This window comes from Macrotis lagotis, chromosome 1, assembly GCF_037893015.1.
Source record: "Macrotis lagotis isolate mMagLag1 chromosome 1, bilby.v1.9.chrom.fasta, whole genome shotgun sequence".
Classification (NCBI taxonomy): domain Eukaryota; kingdom Metazoa; phylum Chordata; class Mammalia; order Peramelemorphia; family Peramelidae; genus Macrotis; species Macrotis lagotis.
In genome coordinates this window covers 572,809,869-572,833,460 of record NC_133658.1, presented here as the reverse complement: position 1 = coordinate 572,833,460, position 23,592 = coordinate 572,809,869, and the positions used below count along the sequence as shown (strand labels likewise).

General features: G+C 35.5%; 1 protein-coding gene across 2 annotated transcripts in view; it reads right to left on the bottom strand.

Annotated features, from left to right (window-relative positions):
• Positions 1–23,592, bottom strand: part of CFAP91 (cilia and flagella associated protein 91) — a 118,815-nt gene that overhangs the window by 62,829 nt on the left and 32,394 nt on the right. For both annotated transcript variants that reach the window (XM_074214587.1, XM_074214588.1), the window contains exons 2-7: positions 22,833–22,909; positions 22,414–22,571; positions 11,875–11,958; positions 11,090–11,146; positions 6,373–6,554; positions 1,020–1,197 (exon numbers count right to left, since the gene is read on the bottom strand). In XM_074214587.1, coding sequence (XP_074070688.1) covers positions 1,020–1,197; positions 6,373–6,554; positions 11,090–11,146; positions 11,875–11,958; positions 22,414–22,571; positions 22,833–22,909 — 736 coding nt within the window. The remainder of the gene's footprint in view (positions 1–1,019; positions 1,198–6,372; positions 6,555–11,089; positions 11,147–11,874; positions 11,959–22,413; positions 22,572–22,832; positions 22,910–23,592) is intronic.

Below are 23,592 nucleotides of genomic sequence, written 5' to 3'. Positions count from 1 at the left end.
GAAGTGGATCAAAATATCTACCCCATCCCCTACCCTTGCCAAGGGAATCCAGCAAATGGATTACTTCTTGCTACTTAAACAAAACTTCGCTGAAGTCCTCCTCTGAGGCCTCTCTGAGGGTGGGGGTGACCATGGCTGGTCAAAGGTCATACTAACAGATCCCAAGTTCTGCAAAGCCTACTTCCTAGAAAATCTTTGGGCACTGGCAATGTATCTGTCAGCTGACAAACCTGCCTAATCTCAAAGAGATTTAACACTGGATTCATGGCAGGATGGTAGATATTCTGGCCAAAGCAAATCTCAAAGGTCATCTGCTAATGTAAATAAAGAATTATAATCTGCATTGGTAGAGGGAGAATCCACATCATGGTAATCAAACTTAGAAGAATTAAGTAAACTTGGTCCAATCCCCATTCCATTATGAAATTTTTAATTAATCTTAATTTTGCCATTAATCAGTCAGTCTAGGACAGACCTAAGATAGAGTCCTTGGTCCACCCAGTTAGCGAGCATGACCTAGATGAAGATCTATCAAAGGAGATGGAGGATAAAGAGAAAGTGGTGTCCTAAAAACCTAGAAAGAGGAGTATGTGAAGGAGAAAAAGGTGATCAATAGAGTCAAAGTCTGCAAAAAGGTCCAGAAGGATTAAGAATTGAGAAAAGTCCATTAGAGATGAAGTCAAAATCCAAGTAGCTATATATTCAGCTCAAACACCCTAGACTGGAGTCATAGGAACCCTAGTCCTCATTGCTCATTAGGCTAAAACTGCCTGAATCAACTGACCTCACCTTCTTTCTTTCTTGGGCAGGTAAACCATATAGTTTCTGGAGATACTAACTAGGTCTCTAGATATTTAATTTACACTTGAAGTGATTAATGTTTCCCTTAATGTTGAGTTTTAACTTAAGAGCAAGAATGGTATAAATATAAACTGAACACACTTTGATGTGTAAAAAAAAAAATCTTCTGTGATAACCCAGTAGTGAAGGAATAATAGTACTGATGATCAAGTACCTACTTTTCAATTTCATGTTCTCTAAAGGCCCACTCTTTCCTTTCCATGTCATCCATCATTTTCCTCCTTTTATTGAATAACGCATCATTACTCAGAGGTGGAAGAGTGGCTTCCCAAGCACGTTTCTCTCTTGCACGTTCAATCATCTCTACTTCAGCTAATCCTGCTGGAAGTCCTCGACCTTTAGGATAAAATAATAATAATAATACCTTACAAAGAAACATTACAAAATGGATAGAAACTGCCATCCACATCCAGAGAAAGAACTATGGAGGAGCCTGAATGCAGTTTTCACTTTTTAAAATTAGTTTCATATTCTTTGTTTTTCCCTCTCATTTTGTTCTAATTCTTCTTTCACAACAAGACTAATATGAAAATGTATTTAACAGATTGTACATGTATAACCTATATCAGATTTCTTTTTGTCATGGAGGAGGAAGAAAATTATGGAACTCAAAATCTTACAAAGAATGAACAGTAAAAACTATCTTTACATGTAATTAGAAAAAATAAAATTAAAATTGAAAAAGACACATTACAAAATATCATTAAGCAAAAGTATAAATTTGTGTATTTTTACTCATACTTGTACCCTTCCCTCTCCCCAACTGAGAAAAACCAAGAATACTAATATATTTTAACAAATGTCATAATGTCAATTCTATAAAATGAAGTTAATGTCCATGTCTCAGACATGATTCTGCTGTCTTTTTTGGGATGGTACTTATTTAGAGTAATAGTATCTGAATAACTTTTTAATGAAATCTAAAAGATTTATTGATTCCTTTTAAAATCACACCATTTCTAGATATATATACTCTTCTCCCTCCACCATAACATTCAATATTAAATAGTGCTTAAAAAATCTGTAAAGGTGATGTATGAGGGTGGTGGGTACCAATTGCTGGGATTAGAACCTTTGATGGTATTTCTATTCTTAGTCAGAACTTCCTATTTTGACTCAAACTCACTATCTGAGCCAGGCTCAGACAATTCTTCTACTTCGAATATCATTTCTGCCCTTCTGTCTGTCCCACAGATCAGATCGAGTCTATTTGGATCATGTGGTGAACTTTGGCCTTTGGCCAGCATTGCCACAATCTATCCCATGGTGAGTTGTTGTGGTTATCAGATATACATCAAAACTTCTGAAGGATTAAAAATATTTCCAAGGCCCCAAATGAAGCAAATTCAAGAAAGGAAGCAAAGCCTCAGATAATTTTTCTCCAGTTTCTTCCCAAATCCTTGCCTAATCTCATGGCCCCATCATACTCTTAAGTACATTCTCTCCTAACTCTCCTTTGTTAAAATTAAATTCTTCCTCGTTATAATAGGAAAAAACATTTAAAAAAAAACTTAAGATACAGAGATCACCATTTGTTAATGCAGGTACAATATTCAGTCCCAGTAGTTATAATACAATTTTTTTGTGTGTGTGGGGGGGGGAAGAGGATGGTTGCAGGTTTCAAAACAGTTGCATTAGAAGTAACATTTCTTGTCAGAACAGGAATATATTTCAGCATTGTTTTTCAAAATGTATTGTGATTTGGGATAAATAGTGTTTGAGGTATCACTGAAAAGTGGAAAGAACACTGAAGTAGGTGTTAGAAGACTCAGATTCTAGTCCCAGAACTGTCTCTACTTACTACTAGGTGGCTTTGGGCAAGCCAACTGAAAATGGGTTTCTCTATAAAATGATGGCATTAGATTTCTAAGACCCCCCAAAAATTCTAAAGTAGATTTAGTGGTGGCTATAAATGACAGGGTACTATCATTTGATGTGATTACCTAATATCTAAAAGTTTAACTCTCTGAAGCACCTTCAAAATACCATTAATTTCCATATAAATTACCTATAAAACCAGGTTTTGCATCTTCTAACACTGCCACCCTTACCCATAACTTGATTATATTTCCCTTTCTGCCTATTTAGATTTAGAGATGCTGATGATGCTAAAAAAATGAAAACTACCCAGAGATTAACATCCCCACAAATTTGGGGCTCCAAAGCTCCTCCAAGTCCTTTGTAGTTAGTCTATTCCTGCTACTTCTCACTTGTGCAAGTGCAGTGGGGCTTCCCTCTTCCCCTCTCTCCACTCTGTTCCAAGTTCTGTCCATTTCCTCAAGAGTCTGTCCCTTGTCACTGTCCAAATCTGCTTTCAGCATCAGATGCCATGAGGTAGGTTATTCCAGCACTTGCTAATTCCATATAAAAAAATAAAAGGAACTGAAGGAAAGGGAAGAGAGTAGATAAAATCAAAACTGTCTTTTCCAAATTGTTGAGAACAGACAGTATCTTTTCCCTCATCTGAAAAGTTCTCAGTTCCTACCTATACCCTCCAATTTGCCATCAAAAACAAATAGCTCAGATTGTCTTCACTTTAGGGTTGGAAAAAATTAGGTCTCTTTATCTAATTCAAATCCAAACCATTCCTACTGAGGTTTTTCACTTTACACATCTTTGGGCAAATCTGGCTTCTTTCTCTTAGCCCCTTCCAAATACCAAAGGTACCTCATTATTGAACTGGCATATAATTAAAATAAGACTAGATAATGCCATTTGAGCAAAATTCTTTTTTTATAAAGATTTTATTTATTTTGAGTTTTACAATTATTCCCTTAATCTTGCTTCCCTCCCCCCACCCCCACAGAAGGCAATCTGCTAGTCTTTACATTGTTTCCATGGTATACATTGATCTAAGTTGAATGTGATGAGAGAGAAATCATATCCTTAAAGGAAGAAAAATAAAGTGTAAGAGATAGCAAGATTATGTAAAAAGATAATGGGTTTTTTCCCCTACATTAAAGGTAATTGTCTTTGGTCTTTGTTCAAACTCCACAATGGTATTCTCCATTTCAGATACCCCAAAATTGTGGCTGATTGTTACACTGATTATCAAGGTTGATCATCACCCCCATGTTGCTGTTAAGGTGTAAAATGTTTTTCTGGTTCTGCTCATCTTACTCAGCATCAGTTCATGCAAATCCCTCTGGGCTTCCCTGAATTCCCATCCCTTTTGGTTTCTAATAGAACAATAGTGTTCCATGACATACATATACCACAGTTTGTTAAGCCATTCCCCAATTTAAGGACATTTACTTGATTTCCAAATCTTTGAGACCACAAATAGGACTGTTAAGAATATTTTTGTATAAGTGATGTTTTTACCCTTTTTCATAATCACTTCAGGGTATTGCTGGGTCAAAGGGTATGCATATTTTTGTTGCCCTTTGGGCATAATAACAAATTGCTCTCCAGAAAGGCTGAATGAGTTCACAGCTCCACAATGTATTAATGTCCCAGAATGTTATCCTTTCTGGTCATATTGGCCAGTCTGAGAGGTGTGAGGTGGTACTCAGAGATGCTTTAATTTGCATTTCTCTAATAAGTAATGATTTAAAGCAATTTTTCATATGACTATGGATTGCTTTGATTTCCTCAGCTGTAAATTGCCTTTGCATATCCTTTGACCATTTGTCAACTGGGTAATGGCTTGTTTTTTTTGAAAATTTGACTCAGTTCTCTGTATATTTTAGAAATGAGTCCTTTGTCAGATATGCTAGTTGTAAAAATTGTTTCCCAATTTATTACATTTCTTTTGATCTTGGTTACAGTGGTTTTGTCTGTGCAAAAGATTTTTAATTTAATGTAATCAAAATTATCTAGTTTATTTTTAATGATGTTCTCCATCTCTTCCTTGGTCATAAACTGCTTCCCTTTCCATAGATCTGATAGGTAAACTACTCCTTGATCTAGAATTCTAGTTTGCTTATAATATTGTTTTTTTATGTCTAAATCCTGTATCCATTTTGATCTTATTTTGGTATAGGGTGTGAGGTATTGGTCTAATCTAAGTTTTTTCCATGCTAACTTTTAATTTCCACAGCAGTTTTTATCGAAGAGAGAGTTTTCATCCCAATAGCTGGACTCTTTGGGTTTATCAAACAGCAGATTACTACAGTCATTTCCTGCTAATTGCACCTAGGTCTATCCCATTCTATTTCTTAGTCAATACCAGTCAGTTTTGATGACTGATGCTTTATAACATAATTTTGGATGTGGTAAGGCTAAGCCAACTTCTTTTGTACTTTTTTTCATTGAACCCCCAGAAATTCTTTTTATTTCTCCATATGAATTTACTTACAACTTTTTCTAACTCATTAAAGTAATTTTTTGGAATTTTGATTGGTAGGACACTAAACAAATAGTTTAGTTTTGGTAGAATTGTCATTTTATTATATTATCAAGCCAAATTCTTTTACAAAAATGAATAATTTAAAAAAATTTTCAGTAGAATATTTAGAAAAATATATCACATCTTATTTAAATTTTTTTACTGTTCCTTATATGCCAAAGGATTTAGAACAGCCTCATTGAGGGGGCAGCAAAGAACTAGAAATAAAGTAGACGTCTATCAACTGGAGAACAGTTAAAAGCTAATTGTGGTATATGAATGTAATGGAACTATCTGCTGTAAGAAACAATGAATATGATTATGACAGGGAAACAAGTAAAAGATATACACAAACTGATGCACAGAACCAAGAACACACTTGATTTAAAGAGTGAAGGCACTCCATCTTGTGCCTGTTGTTTTCATAAGCTGCTGCCCCTGGCTGGAATTCTCTCCTTCCTCATCTTTGCCTCCTTCCTTCTTTGGCTACTTTCTGCAAGAAGCCTTTCCAGATTCTTCTTTATACTAGTGCTTTCCCTCTTTTAATCATCTAAAATTTATCTTGTAAATCTCGTGTACTCAGTTGCTTCCAGGTTAGCTCTCTCACTGAACTCCTTGAGAACAGGGGATTGTTGCTGCTGCTAGCATCCTTGTAGTTTCCCTTTCTGCAGTGTTATCACAGCTCCTAGAATATGTTATCAATAAAACCTTGGGGACTTGATTTAATATGCATGTGTGAAAAAGTTGATTTACAGAGGGTATGTGGACTGGTAAGGAGGAGATGCTAAGTGACTGGAGAGGAAAGCTCCAAATGAGAAAGAGTGGGTGGTTCAGAGAGTGAATGGCTATGTGGGAGAGAATGAGTGGTGGTAAGCAAAATTGCTTGTTTGTGAGGTTTGTGAAAATTAATATCGACTGCCAAGAAACCATACCAGCAGATGAACAAGCTTTCATGAGCAAGGTGGCCATCTCTGAAAAATGTCCTAGGAGAGACTGAATTTTAAAATTAGCTGTATAGAATAAGACTCTCCAAATAGCAGCTGTAGTATGACTAAAGGCAGACTTGATGAACCCATGGTGGAGAAAGAACAAGGGATCATACAAGAGTCATTTCAAGGACTTGGTTTCCTATACCTGAACATACAACTATCCATCAGCAACAGTAGTCACCTCCAACTTACCCCAAGTGAGATTAGCCAGGGTCAAGATCTCAGGGATGGTGTCCTGGCATACCAAGTATTCTGGAGTATATGGATCTGTCTGTGTTTCACTATCCCGATAATCTGTCTGGGTCCCTTGAGTATGCACTGCAGCAATTCTGGACTGCATTTTAGAGACTGACACATAGCTGTATATATCCTGCCTGAAAGGTGAAAAAGAAAGAAGAAAAAAAAATTTGTTATGTTAGTATCATGTAGAATATTCAACAAGATGAATGCCCTTCAGCTCAAAGAGGCAGAAAGGGATATTCCCAGTCATCTATTGTAGGAAGAAAACCCTTTCTGCATTTCTTTAAGTGTGATTGACTAGGGTTCTTCCCAAATATTCCTGAAGAATTTCCTTGCTATCTCCACATCTGTTTCACAACTGAAAAAAGATACTTTTCCACATACTAAAACAAGGGGCAGGAGAAAGGAAGCAGGTGGTGAGATGAGGAAGTTGAGGGGAAGCCATTTATTATTATAAAATGTGGATTCTGGCTGCCACAGGAAAACCTTAAAGTATAGCATAATCCTTCAAGCTATATGCTCTCCTTCCCTTCCCTCCAATGGCTGTTCCCCAAATTTAACTTATCTTCCCCCTCTTATCCCTTGTCAGATTCAAGATTAGAGTAGGGACGGTATGAATCTGCCTTCTACAGAAACCTATTTCTTCCTCTAGGTGGTAAGGATAAATTTTATATTATATTATATATGTGGATGGCCCACAAGTCTTAGAACAGTTTATTTTTTAGATTTTTGAAGGCAATGGGGTTAAGTGGCTTGCCCAAGGCCACACAGCTAGGTAATTATTAAGTGTCTGAGGCCAGATTTGAACTCAGGTACTCCTGACTCCAAGGCCAGTGCTCTATCCACTGAACCACCTAGCCGCCCCTAGAACAGTTTTAAGATACCCTATATAGAAGGCCAGGATAGATGACTTTGCATATATATGTTTATATGCATATGAATACACATACACACACATACATATATGCTATTAAGAGATGTCTTTTTGTTATTCATTCTACTATTGTCAAACTACCAGTAGGAATCAAGAGTGGCTTTTTGGTTTTTCCATCTAGAATAATCACTGGTTCACTTGACAACGTATATATGTGTGTGTGTGTGTGTGTGTGTGTGTGTGAGAAATCTGATCAAATATGCAAAGGAGGATTGTATAAGGACTTAAATGAATCCCTCTAGGCTAGATTCCTAATGCATGACCCATCACTTATATGCCAAAAGATCTGACAGATACCAAATAATACTGCTGATATAATTTCTAAAACAATATGACAAATACTCTTTCTTTCCTGACCAACTTCTTAGTTACTTAACTACTAAATTGTTTCATTTTCTCTTTCTGGTGTTGTAGAAGAAGAATTAGATGGAGTCATATAACACACTGGTTCATAGCTGTCAAGTTTCTTCAGAGTTCTTCCCTTTCCTTCCCCATCTCTTTCTTCATTTCCCCTACCCTACTGGACAAGTTAATTCTGTTTGTTGACCATGGCCAAAAGGCTACGTCAGTGTGGCTTTAAAAAAAAAAAATGCAGGGGATCTAAAAATGGAAGTACTTGTGACTAAATTGAGTTCTGCTCATCTAGCTCTTTGCTCTGCTTGATCTCTAATCTATCTCAATACCCTTGCTGCTGTTGCCGTTGCTCCCTTCTCTTTATGTCCAATCTTTGTTTATTAATTTCCCATGGACTCAATAACGAAGGTGTTCATGGTTTACTCTGCCCATTATCTTCCAGTTTTGCTCTCCAAGTCCCAATAACTTTCACAAATTCAGAAAAAAAGAATCATCTTGAAAGCCAGTGGTTGCTACAGTTTTATTTCAGGGTTTAACTCATACTTTTTTTTGCCATAATACATTTAAGTTCCATATGCATCTGTGTATTTATCACCTGACCTAAGTTCATTCCACCTGAATATGAAAGTTTTGCATTTCAACTTACCCATTTTCTCTGTCTGTCTTTCTAAAGTGTATAAATCCAGGTCTCATCTCTCAGTTCTTCATCTAACTGCCTGCTGGGGAGCTCTACTCTATAACCTATAGGCACGTCAAACTCAACATGTCCAAAAAGGAATTCATTTTCTCCTCGCCCCTGCCCCCCAACTCACTACTCCTTGTAATTTCCTTGCTTCTAACAAGAGCAGTCACTACATCCTCAAAAATCATCTTTGGTGCTTTCCTATCTGTGGCTCCCTCTATCTACTCAATTGTCAAGTTGTCCTGCTGCTCTTCCCACATCTCATTCACACCCCTCCCTCAACTCACACTGCTACCAGTTTAGCTGGGACCTCATCTCCTTTACCTGACTACCAAAGTAACCTTTCTAAAACACAGGTATGGCCATGTCATCCTCTTGTTCAAAAAACTTCTGTTGTTCTTTTTCATCTCAAAGATAAAACACAAAAGCCTCTGTTTTGCAATTAAGAGATGGATCCAATCTATTTTTCCCAGATTTATTCTGTGACTCCCCCTTTGCACTCTCAACATTCCAGACAAATTGGCCATTTATTCTTTCACTTGCTTTCAAGACTCAAATCAAATGTCACCTTCCTAACCTGAAGAACTTCCTGTTTTCCCCATTTAGTAGCACTGTCCACATTATTTTGTTTTATTTACATATATTTTGTATTTATTTATGTGCATAGTGTTCCCTTCATGTGGAATGCAAGCTCCTTAAGAGCAGAAACTATTTTCATTCTTGTCTTTGCATGGTATATAAGAGGAGCATTGTTGAATTGAACAGCTGCTACTTATAACTTTGCTTCTAGATGGAGGGTGATCAGAACAAAGCCCAGTCAATGACACATGTATATTCCATCTATAGTTTTTTCCTATCTATATATTATCCATATTCATCACTAACACTCCATGCAAAAACCTCATCATGTAAGTGGTGATATTGCGTTCTTGAAGGCTATGCTACCAGCACACAAAGCTTTTAGGTGCTCTCAGACTCCGAGGGCTCCAAGAATGGGTTAGGGATGGGAGTATGTCTGTTGATAAGAGCCAGCTTAGCCAAGTTTAGAGTTTCATTATTAGCTTAAATAGTAGGGGGATGAATTTTTTATTTTGATCATGGAAACCCTTGTCAATAACCTACTGACATAATAAGGGCCTGCAATGTACTCTGGCATGAGTGTGGTTCACAAATAAGACTGCAGATTCTTGAACTATCTAATACTGCATAGTATCCTATACTGAACAATATAAACAAGATAAAGAGGAGAACATATTTTTTGTTAACTTGTTTTAGTTGTTTCTGATTCTCTGTGAACCCATTTGGGATTTTCTTGGCAAAGATAACAAAATGGCTTGCTATTTCCTTCTCCATCTCATTTTACAGATGAAGGAACTGATGAAGTTAAACAGGGTTAAGTGATTTGCCCAGGGTAAAACAGCTAAAAAGTGTTTGAGGCCAAAATTGAACTCAGGAAGATGAATCTTTGTGATTCCAAGCCCAGTGCTCTCTCCACTGGGCCCCACTGTTGCTAGAGAATCCAATTCAAAAACAGTCAATCAAAGAGATTTAATCATTTGGTAAGAACATGGTGTTAAAGTAAGTCCTCAATCCAATAACCAGATTTATAAACTGCACAGGGATCTATCTATCAGGACTGCTGCTAGACCATGTGAGAAAGTTAAATTCATTCTGTTCAAGTCACAGATGAAACCCCGAAACCAAGCAAGTCATTTCCTAAATGCTTATTGTTGATCTTAATGGGTATAAATGAAAAAGTATGGATGAATAAATTTATCCTTGCTACTGAGTCATTTTTATATACTAAGAACCACCTGCCACTATTAGTGTGTGAACTAGAGAGATGCTATTTATTAATAGACAGTTATGTGGCACTGATCTGGAAAATTCCTCTCAAAACAGCAGAAATAAATATTTTCAAACAAAGCTGAAATAAAGTTGTTTTATTAGCTTTTTAAAAGAGAAAATAACTGGACTTTAAAATACAGCTTTTACTTGTCAAAATATAAAAGGAAAAATACCATATAAATCTCAATTAAATGTGACCTTCTCTGCCCCTTCTAGGTGAACATGACAAAGCTAGTAAGATTCACTTGGAGGTTTTTCTAATTAAATTTTACTCCTCATTTTGCCCACATAAGGTCTTTTGTCACTTTACATCCTAAGCTAGCCATGAAGTTACTTGTTACTTCTCTGTTTAACAAACTATTTTCTATAACTGTAAAAAGATAAAGGAATCTCTCTGCAATCTACACATTCTCCTCTGTAAAACCAAGGGGGAAAAGGTACATCATGTGCTACTTTCCAATACCCTAAATATGTGAGCAGTAGGAATAATATATGTTCCCTGTGTTTGTAGGCACAGTACTTCTTTTAAATTTGTAATTTAAATGAGATGTAGCAGGATATGGATTTGATTATCTTTTCATGGATACCTTATAATGCTTAACTCTGATAGGACTGACAAATTCCACTAAAATAGGACAATATAAGAAAAATGAAGGATTCATAGAACATTTATTGATTATTGTGACAAATTGTTGAGTCACAGCATCAAACAACAAATATACTTACAAAGGAGCAAAATTTTTTGATTAATTTCTTTTTAAACCAAATACAACAAAGAAAACAGTCTACATCTATAATAAGCAAAGAAACAAAATTAACTGAAAAATACATATCAATTGTTTACTACTTACTTTGGTGTTGCAAGAATAACATTGAGTGGCATCTGCTTGTAAAATGGAAGGAAAGGCCTGTAAGGAAAATGAGGCAATTCAATTAAGTGGCATTTGTGATTTGGGTGGAAAGTTGATGACATAACTCTTAAATTTTCTTCCAATTCTAAGAGTTCCAAATTAAACATGGTAACCCTGACTCTTCCTCTACCTTTGGGGTGGCTTCTTAAATAAGGCCATCTACATACCATTTCACATTCTGTTCCAAGGTTCATCTGTACTAGGTTATGTTTATGTGAAATTACAAAGCTTATTCCTTCCCACACAGAAAGATCATATCTATAATGAGTTTTACAACTCTTCCTTGAAGTCTAAAATATTTGGAAATGAAAGGGGAAAGAAGTCCAGAAAAATAGTTAGCAATTGAGTTTCATGGGGAAAAGGATGCTTATGAATAACAATATTCATTAGTAATTTACTTTCTCAAAGGAGCTTAGGCAGACAAAGATTCAAAATTTTGCTATCTCAGAAAAGATCTAAAGGAAACTCAGGTGTGTCTTTTGATTCAATTGAATTTCACAGAGAAAGCCTACGTATTCACTATGTATTCACAATTCTAATATTTTTCCTTTTTTACTGTCTAGTCCCACATGATTCTGTACCCTATATTTTATTTTTCATCTGCCTAAATTACTGAACCTCTTGTGAGATAAAGGGAAATTCCTTCCTCTCATTCTAAGTACATGAAACCCAATGAACTTTAATTGCCAGGAAAGGTTCATTCAACATTAATGTTGGCTTCTTACCATTCAAAATATTTATAACGATTCTTTCCAGTAACCTGAGGATCTTCAAGAACTTCTTTAGGCATCTTAAAAGAAGGGTCAGTTCTAAAATGAAGCAAGAAAACAACAGCCAGGTATAGAATAAGAATATTAGTTGTCATTTAATTTTTATAATGTCTTGTTCTAAGAGATATCAATCAATAAAAGTTTTATTAAACATCATCATGTGCCAGGTCCTGAGGCATACAAAGACAAAAAAAGAGAATAACTACTGCTTTTAAGGAGTTTACATTCTATTGCTTTGCCATATAATTCCCATATATTACTCTGTATTTTCTTTTTTTAAGTTCAAATACCTATTCCAAACTTTTTGCTGATAAATTATTATAATATATATATATATATTAAGGTGATATTTGGTTCTCCTGATAGGTTGCATGATATTTGAGCTAAAAAGCATTTGTAGAAAGTTAAGGGAGTCACATAATTTAATATAAAGACTGCAGAGGAGCAATGGGCTAGGCAATTCTTGTGGAAATTATATAGAAATGCCTCTGAAAACTGACTCCTACCAGCCACAGGCACCTTAGGTTGTGACTGTTAATATCCAGGTAAAACATTTCACTATCAAGATTTGCTAATTCTACAAGTAAGTGATGGTTATGTACTATTATTGTATGATCAGACTCAGCAGTCAATGACTTAATAGGACAATATAATTATGCAATAAATTAGCAGAGAAGAAAAAAATGTATTAAATCCCATAGCTGGAAGAATTACGAAATTTTGAATGTTCTGGATCCTCTTGAATAAAAGTATTCTAGAATGGTAGGGTAGTCTCAACATTTTTAGATGAAAGATTTCTATAAATAAACGGAAAGGAAAGTTGTTTGGAAGGTGAAAAGTTAATAAAAGAATCTCTACTAAAGAATCTCTAAAAAGATCCTCTAGTTTAGGTATTAGCGACATGGACTAAGAAAGCAAATCTTGGAATTGGTACAAGTTCATCTTTAAGATAAGAGGAGTGAACAAGGGGAAATAATGTTTAAACTCCATCTCATACCACAAGGTTAGCCACGTGATTCTCAATCCAATTGTTGTTCAAATGCATAGCAAACATTGTAATTCAGATTTTTATTTAACCCCAACAAAATACATAGACTGATGCAATATAACAAATATATGAAATATGACAGCAATAGGCTAAATAAATTTTATCTTGAACATATATTACACTTTTCAAGCTTATCAATATAAATTTTATGTTTATGTGAAATTACAAAGCTTATTCCTTCCCACACAGATGATAAAAATATTTAAACTATTAACAAATACATTAAATTTTCTGTCAATGTATTTTTACTTAATTATTTAAGTCCTTTCTCAATATAACTATTTCATGTCAGGGTCCTGGGAATATTTTAATTATCCAAAGGGGTACCCATACTCAAAAAAGGTTAGTAACCTAGAATTAAACAATTCTAGAAAGTGTGAACATTTAGAATCATAGCTAGAGCCCTTAGAACCCATCTAGTCTTAACTTCTTTCATTTATAAATAAGGAACTTGATGTCCAAAGGCATTAAATGACTTGTCCAATGTAAAAGGAAACAGAAGCAGAACTGGGATTCAAGTCAGGTTCTTCTCATCCAAATCCAGTGTCCTTTCCACTGTACCCTGTAGACACTAGAAACATAAAATAGCCTAATAGGAATCTGATGATATACTCTCTCTCATACCTTTACTCCTACCAACTGATAGAGGAACAGTGAGATATCTTATTACACTCTCTTCTTTGATAATCCTTTTCATTTACAGATTCAACTACTTCCTCTATACATCCATGATTTCTAAATCTAAATGTCTCTCACCTAAACCCCTCTTTTGAATTCCAGCTCTGATTCCCACTTAGCCTAGAACAATGGAGATAGCATGATACAGTGAGAAGAATATTGAATCTAAATTATAATCAGTGGATCTGGGTTCAAATCCCAGTTTCTCAATCCATTTCAACTCTAAAAGCATGATTTTATGATCTTTGCTCAGATATTCAACTAGTACCATAAACTCACCAAGTCAAAAACTGAGCTTGTGATCTCTTCCATAAACCTTCCCTCTCCTAATTTCACAATGTCTGTCTTTGACATCACATTTATCTGGTCTTCCACATTGTAAATTTATAAATCTCTTCCAATTCTTTTCTCTCCTTCATATCTCATCAATTACCAGTTCCTGCCAAGTCCATCTCTGAAACATGCCATGAAGCTGTCTAGTTCTCTTTGTTTCTTACTGATGCATTAATTTTCCCCTCTCTCATGACTACCCACTTGAACAACTGAGAAAGCTCCCCAACCAACAAAGCCACCAGAGCCTTACTGACCCTCCATGTACTCTGTGCTCAAAGACTCTGGACAATCGCTGCCCCCAGATTCTGTTTTTGTCTGTAAATTAGATGTTACTGAAATTATTCCTGTTTTAAAGATACATTTAACAAGCTCAGAGAATAGGCACAAAGCTAGCTGTGTTTGAGGCAGAATATAAACCCATTTCGTGTCTCCCAAGTCTAGTACACTCTCTCCTTTGTCAAACTGGTCCCAAATATAAATATATCTTTAAGTAAAATAATTTATGAATGAGATTTTCAAAAGTCTCTAAGTTGTTATTATGGATTTAAATATATATTTCCCATATTCCCAGTGTTATAGAGAGATGAAATACCTAGGTCAGTCCACAAAAAAAATTTGTAAGATACCTGACAACCTGACAAAATAACAGATCCTTCACCTATATAAATATATCTGATATAGAACACTCTACTAATAGTTAACACGGGAGTGTTATCTCCTATACAACAATGTATTTATGAAAAAAAAATGCATTCTCCATTCCATTGAGAATTCCATTTTTGCAGTGTAAGTGGGAACTCTTGTCAGCTCCAAGTCAACATTGGCAAGTGCTGGAGGAAGATTTGTAGCAGTAGGTATATAAAATGAGTAGCTTAGGAAGTCTAATTGATGTAAGTCTTCTTCACCCTGAGCTTATTGTCACCCATGCCCTTCCTTACCTCCCTTACCTGCTTATCTTTCTACTAACAATGCTCTAGGGAAACTCCAACTCTGAGAAATCTATTATATTTTTATATATGTAAAGGAAGATTATGGACCCAGAGAATGAAGAACTAGATTCTTGTCTTCTTGGCTTAGTTTTTGGTTTTTTGTTTTTTTTTAATGCTTGCTCATGTTCATTTTCATCTAAATCCTGAGCTAGTCTTTTGGGAATTAAGCTGGGCTTCCTAGCTCACACAGTTAATGTGGGGGTTCCTGGTCTCCCAGCTCTAATCCCATTATTTCACACTGGTCCTGAATTAAAAACGCGGCAATCTATATAACTTTTGAATAGTACATACAGAGCCCCTAAAAGTGGTTCTGAATTCCCATAAAGGTTGAATCCAAAGTCAGAGGCTTGATACAAACTCATCATCCTGCTAACAAAAGACAAAGTAAATGTCTAATTGAGTTCTAAACTGATAAATGATAGGTATGTGCTGCAAGTTTATTAGCTCCCAGAGTCAAAAGTTCAATGATTGTGTCCTTTCCTACCAAAAAGAACCTGAGTGGAATATTCCCTATAAAACCATTTTAGGGTTAATATTCCTAGTGAAGTTCTCTCAGGGTTAAGAAATATTATAGAAAGAACAAACTATTATTCTTAAACTATTTCTGGAAGAAAGCCCCTTCTATTCCAAACAGGTGGCTCAACTCTCCTAACTTTTGAAGACTACTTTTACTGACTACTAGAAGGATAGTAGACTTTTTCCCATGAGAAAAATTTTGCATTCCAAAGAAGTCCATAAGCTGATTGTTTGATGATAATACTATTTTTACTGACTAGGAGGAGAGTAGAAGACTTTGCATACTTAGACATTATTTCATTTAGATAGACATAGAAGGTCCTTAAAAGTTTCTCTGATGTTCTCACCATCTGGATGGTGAGGTAACATTTTATGAAAACCTGTCATTCTTTTCTTTGTTGCTGGGGTAGATCTTCACAAGTAGAATGTAACTCTGAAGACTAACCAATAAGTCAACAGAGAGAGATGACAGGGAGGAGGAGAGGATCGCTTTAGGCCATATAATCTTGCTTGACTGTCAATTGGAGCAGCTCCTTGAGCTTCACTACCTTTGTGAGACTTGGGAGTGTGCCCTTCTCTTGAGAAAAAACAAAATAAACTTTTTTTGTTGTTGTTCAGAGGAGTCTCTCTTTTTTTCAGTGGATTTTTATCCCACACAGTTTGGTGCATGGGTGGGGAAATTAACCCCCTCCTTAAGACTCACCTGGACACAGACACAAGCAGGCACTATGCTGGATATTGTCAGCAGCTTGTGATTTAGTGCCCAGGTAGATCCCTTGAGGAGCGAGGGAAGAATTCCGAAGAGAGACTGAGCAAAATTGAAAGCCAGAGGACCTCCAGAGGTAGCACCACAAGGGACATGCTCCACCACAGGAGAAGACCCAGAGATGGCACCACAGGTCCATAAGTTTGTGTACACAAGCCCTAGATGACCCAACCCTTGTCACTCCCACACAGTCAAACCTGCACATTGAATCTGAAAGGTGCAAAAAAAAAAAAAAAAAAAAGGGCAGGGGTGGAAATACTCCCAAGAAACTAATACAATTTGCAGGGAGAGATTTCAAATAAGTCCAAGTGGTTAGACTGTTGCCAGAATGCTTTCTACCCTTCTCCTTCCTTCCCCATCCTGCTTCTTTTCTCCAGGGCACTTGCCTGGATTTTTTGGTTTTGGTTTTGATTTGTTATCTCTCAACCTTGGGAGGGAAAAGGAAATTTATTAAGTAAAGGACTAATTAATAATAGAAAGAGAAAACTGTTTCCATGAAGATTTGTATTAAAAGGGACCTTATTTTGAAGTTAAAGAAACAGGAAAGAGACAGTGAATATTACCAAATATGCTAAATAAAGAAATCATAGAAATAAATGCTATTTTAATTTGAGAAAGTTTGGGGGAAGTAAATTCCAGAAAGTCAAGAGAGTCAGGTTTAATTCTATAATTTAGTTACACAGAAATGCCAGAAAAGGGAAACTAACTAGTTAATCTTTTACCAGAATGATATGGTAACATTATCATTTCAGGAGTTTATTATAGATCCTGGTAATGTCAGTTATTATAGAGAGAATTAGAACAAGTGGAGAATCTAAGACCATAAAAGCCCCCAGGAAAGATTTTGGACCTGCCTCCTTATGAGAGAAGTTATGTGGTTTATTCTATCTGAAGCTGGGAGCAGGGGATATTCCAATTAGGCTGTAAGATCTTTTTTTAAGTAGCTATTTGCCTTCTCAAAATTATACCAGTTAAAATCAAGAAGTGTTAAATATTAAAACCTTTGAATGGAAAATGTATTGTGAAAAGTAGAATCATATATGTGAGTTTTATAGTTGTAAAATAAAGTTTTAACTAAGGTATGGGGATCTAGTTCAGAACAGTATTAGCTACAGTCAAAATGAGCTAATGAAAAAGAATAGTGGAACAGAATAATAAAGGAAAATGTAAGTTGTATAGTCTGAATAATGGGTTCTGAAAGTACTGGGAAGCATAGAGACAATCGGAGTTTTTGAACCATTTGTTAAGTATGGAAGTTGGTTAAAGCATGTAGACAGAAGGTTTGAGCAGGTTTGACGTTATATAAGTAAAAGGATTGATTTTGGGAGCTTTGGGAAGTGATATAAAAATCAATGTAGGGGCAGCTAGGTGGTGCAGTGGATAGAGCATAGGCCCTAGAGTCAGGAGGACCTGAGTTCAAATCTGACCTGAGACGCTTAATAATTGCCTAGCTGTGTGACCCTGGGTAAGTCATTTAACCCCATTGTCTTAAATAAATTTTAAAAAATAAAAGAGGGCCTACCCTGTGACCCCCCCCAAAAAAAATCACTGTTAAAAAAAGTATAGAAGCCAAAAGTTCTAATGGAGATATATGTTTAAATGAGGTTGGGGTAATCTGAAAATTGCATTAAACTGCCATTTTTCCATTATTTGACAGTGACTTGATTGGAAAAGTATTAAACCCCATAATATGAAAAATTTGATATAAAAACAATTGCTAGGCAAATGTTAATTGTTTCTTCAAATTGAGTAATTCTATAATGTGCTAATCTTTTGTACAAAGTAATCTGAAGATACGAGTAAACTGGCTTCTCCAAAGTCATAAGAAGAAAAAGAATTAATGGAAATGTTATCATAGATAGGGACAGAATGGCCTTGGTGGAAGGTTAGGAGTCTGCCAAAACTAGACCTGTAAGTTATGTGCTTTTAGAATTACTAAACACAGGGAAGGTAATATTTTACAACGATTCAAAATATGCTTGGGGTATAGCTAATGTTATCTGGAAAAAGCCGGAGTGAGTGAGGAATGATAAATAGTAAAGGTAAAGAATGAGTACATAATACCTTGATATCTCAGATTTGGGGGAATCTCCATTCCCAGAACAAAAAATGGTCTAATATTAAGAAATGTTGGTTGGTGAGGATAAAAAGCTCATCACTTAGAGCATTTAGAAGTTAGAATTGCACTGATAAAAATAAAGAAGAATGTGCAAACGTTTTTTAGGCTTTGAAAAGAAAATGATTTAAAGTTATTTTTAATATGACTTTTGGAATTTAAGAGAAGTATAAAGAAAATCCTGTAATTATAAAAAAGGGATTTTTAGCAACAACTGGTCTTAAGAACTTTTCTGTGTTGCAAAATTCTAGGGAGTAAAGGGAATATGCAAAAAATTGAAATATGTCATGAATAATTAGTGAACTTTGTATAAAAATAGATTCAAACAACTTTTTTTGATAATTTAAAATTGTATTACAATAACAATGGATGAATTGAGATTTAACCTATAACATCTGTAAAGATTTGTTATGAGAAAACTAGATAATGCCTTGCCAACAGGTTGTATCTCTCAAGGTCTTTTTGGTTCAGAGAGTTTGTGAAAGGCTTAGTTTCTTCATTTCATGCTTATGAAAGGGAATATTCATATGTAAGATCAATGTAGCTTACTTAATACCTAGTATTTAGGAAGAAGAAATTATATATGTATCTTATAACACTCGCATGGGTAAAATGTGTATATTGGGTTTCTGAAATTATCATATGTATAAGACTAAATTCATGAAGAACCTTAATTTCTTTGTTTTAAAAGTAGAAGTATATTTGGATTAAGAAATAGAGATTTGAGTGTAAAGTTACTTAATTATAAGGTTAACCTTAAGAGAACGTGTTGCTATGTTTTGCTTTAAGAGAATGAGATGTCAACAGGGAAACTTTATTTCATATAAGTTAAGAATTTAATATTTAGGGGCAGCTAGATGGCACAGTGGATACAGCACCAGCCCTGGGGTCAGGAGGACCTGAGTTCAAATCCAGATTCAGACACTTAATAATTACCTAGCTGTGCGACCTTGGGCAAGTCACTTAACCCCACTGCCCTAGATAAGTTTTTTAAAAAATAATTTAATGATTAAATTTTAAAGAAATAAAATTGCCGATTTCTTCCCCCACATTAAATGCAGATTCAGAAGGCTAGTATATAACAGGTTGGAGTTACATCTTAGCTGAAAGATATTCTTTCCAGTAATGTTGGATAAATATGAGGGGCTTTGGAAAATGATTAGGAAATTAAAATTAATGTAACCCTAATTAGATGGCCTATTGTTTTGGGGTTTTTTAGGTTTTTGCAAGGCAAGTGGGGTTAAGTGGCTTGTCCAAGGCCGCACAGCTAGGTAATTATTAAGTGTCTGAGGCCGGATTTGAACTCAGGTACTCCTGACTCCAGGGCCGGTGTTCTATCCACTGTGCCACCTAGCCACCCCAAGATGACTTATTAATGAGTAAGAAAGTGAAGAATATTTTTAATCATGTGATCTACTTTTGGAAATATAAACTATTTTACTGTAATGATGTCAAACCTGGAATTGATTGATTACTTGTAGGGACAATGAGGAAAATTATCAAAGGTCATGATACTCTGGGTTCCCTGAAATTTTTAAATAATGTCTTAATCTAGATCTGTAGTTCCAGGTATAAAAACAATAATGGAAAGATTGCTTTGTGACATCTAGTACTTAATGTGTTACACTTATTATTGTCTTGTTACATTTGCAATTAATAATATATGATGAAAAATTTAGAGATCCTTAAGATATTCTAATGGATTGAAAGAATTTTGAAAAGTAATAATTTGTATTTCAAACATGGCTAATAATTAAACAGGCTATGGGGTGGCTAGGTGACACAGTGGATAGAGCACCGGCCCTGGAGTCAGGAGTACCTGGGTTCAAATCCGGTCTCAGACACTTAATAATTACCTAGCTGTGTGGCCTTGGGCAAGCCACTTAAACCCATTGCCTTGAAAAATCTAAAAAAAAAAAAGTCTTTCTCGTGTTCTCACCATCTGGATGGTGAGGTAATATTTTATGAAAACCTTTCGTTCTTTTCTTTGAGGCTGGGGTAGATTTTCACAAGTAGAATATAACTCTGAAGATTAACCATTGAGTCAACAGAGAGGTAGGGGGAAGAGATTGTGTTAGGCCATATAATCTTGTTTGACTGTCAATTTGGGGCAGCTCCTTGATCTTCACTACCTTTGTGAGACTTGGGAGTGTGCCCTTCTCACAAGAAAAGCCAAAATAATTTTTTTTTTTTTTGCTCAGAGGAGTCTTTATTTTTTAAGTGGATTTTTATCCCACGCAAACTGAAGCTTAGTCTCTGGGTTATGAACTTAACAAGGATTAAGACATATACATTTCTATACTTATGGGAAAGGGGCAGCATTTCTGTTCAAGATTCCTAAGCAGAAGGCTGCAGTTGAGGTTGAATAAATAATGGAAGTAGCAAGAAGAGGCCAGTTTAAAAACAACTGATAGGAAGCAGTTGAGGGAGGACACAACACCTCCCAGGCAGCAGGGGTGATGTAATGTTCAGTCAGGAGCAGACCCCAGGGAAAGCAGGACCTAAGAAAGAAGAGGTTCAGTACGGCAAAGAGATGACAACAAAAGGCGCCATCAAGGGCCATACAATATCAGATAACTGAGTTATTTATTCATTCATCTGGGTTGGCCACACATGAATCCAGACTATATATATATGAATGATTCCTATATGTATTCATTATTTGTGTGAGTTCAGTGCCTAAATCCAGTGCCCTGGTTTTAGGAGTGAAAACATTCTATTATCATTTTTCTTTTTATGCTGTTTTATTAAATGGCTTTGCTTTAAATAAGTTGTGTTGTTTACTAATAAAAAATGAATAAATTGGGAAAAGGGAGCTTATATGCTATGTTAATGAGTGGCTGAAGACCTACTGAGTACCTTGAACTTGCAATATCTTTTAGAGAGTATGGAAATTTTAAGGAGGGTAATTCCAAATGCACCATAGAAGAAAACATAATATTCCAGTTTACATCTAAAATTCTCCTGTCTTTTGGAGAATTTTTACTACTGGAAATAAAAGGATTTAGGACTAAAACCAGTTTTCTTCCATGTTTCTCAGAAATCCTTTTTTTTTTCACTTATAAGTCACCTTTTAGTGTCAACTGAATATCTGTGGGTACACAAATGACTGAGGACTCACCAGTATTTCAGAAGAAAACCCTATCTTCAAAGGAAGATTCAGCATATGCTATTTTAAGTATTTTGTGACAGGAGTGAAGTTGCAGCTATGGGAGGAAAATCTCTGATTGCGAGGGGAAGCAAAAGCTAAAGACATGTGCCAAAGCCAATACCAGGAAATGGCTGCCATTTTCCCTTGTCAATCAAGGGATTGACCCAAGGGTTGAGGAATGTCTATACATGTGCATATGGGAGGAAAGAAGCATTAGTGAGAAGGCATTCAGAAGAAAGGGGAAAGAATTATCAAGCAGGAAAAGTGAGGAAAGAATGAAAGTTTCTATAGACACTTAGTCACTATCTTAGAATAGGGGACAGACCCAAAAAGGAAAATTCACTTACAATAAAGCTACATTAATGTACCAATCTTTAAATATCAAAAATAAGAATAATTTTTAAAATACAGCTGTTTGGTTCCTAGTCTGAAAATATCCATCATTATTATCAAAAAAAGGATGATCCTATAGATAGATAAAAGAAAAAGGAACTCAAGAAATTAGGCTTCTCTGCTAAACAAAAAAAAAGTACTAACTACAATTCTCTAAAGAACATGTCTGAAAATGATTACAAGAAATGTATGAGCTGCTTAAAATTTTCCCCTGGTAAATCACAGATCTACAAAGTCTCAGGCATTCTTCTTTTCACTAGCAGATTTCTACTTGGTCTATACATGTTCTGACCCACTGGTCAGACTCCTCTGTTCAGTCCTCTATGAACACTATTACTGATTTAGTGTGTTGAGGACAACTGCTCTAGGTACCACAATTACATGCATTTAAGAAATCTATTTTTAAGGCAAAATAATGTGAATTGAAAAGTATAAGCTGACCAGAAAAAAGGAAAACAATATTATGAATAGAGTTTTTGAAAGCTGAAGTCACCTGGCACTTACGCTGCAAGTTTTTGGAAGGCTTCTTTACGTTGCTCTGCCCATCCTCGCCATTCTCGATCAATGAATTGTGGGACAGGATGTGAGGGCTTCAAAAGCATCAAGTATCTTGGATAATTCTGAAGTGTACTAAACATAGTTCTAAACTTGGGAACTTTTTTCTAATAAAAGTAAAATAAGAAAAAAATGGAGGAAGTAATGCAATCAAATTTTAAAAACATTTTACATACTCACAGTACTTCATTAAGTCTAAAAAAGTCAACAAGAGGCCAACTGTCTTATCCCAAGTAATTGTGTCATTATAACACAAAATATAGAGAAGATATGGCAGTTATTCAATTTATATGATCAATGTACACAATTAACAAGATAATCAGGCCTATTAAATTGTCTGAATAACAAGGGAAAGTGAAATGGCCTACCACTTGGTTTCTCATCACAGTAGCCTTGACATCAGCCTGTGCATGGTCCTTTGCACTTGATACTATAAACAATGGATCTGCAATAAGAACATAAACAAAAGAATAAGCAATATAGCAAATCTATTCATGAGCTAGGGAGAAAATGTCAAAACAATGTAATTTCTCAGAGAATGAAATAGAAAATCTATAAGACTGCCCAATATTAAAAAGTAGGTTAAGTCAAAAAACAGCCACGTGCAAATTTGTAAAAACCAGCTTTAAAATGTATAACAGGTTCCCAACTTTACGTCCTTTAACACCACCAATCCTTCACACAAACACAAATTAAGATGCATCTCTTTGGAGGTTATATAACCTAGGAAGTACCAAGTACCCAAGAAGGGCCATGGATGCCCACTCTGCCCAAGTGCAAATAAAATAGCAATTAGTTATTGTTCCTCAAAAAGTTGGGCAAAGGCATAGGCCTCATCTTTATATTTAATTCAGAAATTTTTGTGAGTGCCCATTTTGTGAGCAGTGATAATCAAAAGCATTTATTAGGCGCCTACTACAGCCAGTTATGTGTTAAGTCCTGGGCACATAAAAGGAGGAAAAACACAGTCCATGCCCTCAAGGAGTTTACAATCTAACAGAGGAGACAACATTTAACAAATACATATATGACGAGAACGTGGTATACTAATCCTTAGATTGTTAGAGGAAACTAATTTTAGTTTCCTGACTCCAGGTCTGGTTAGAGGAAACTAAATTAGATGAAACT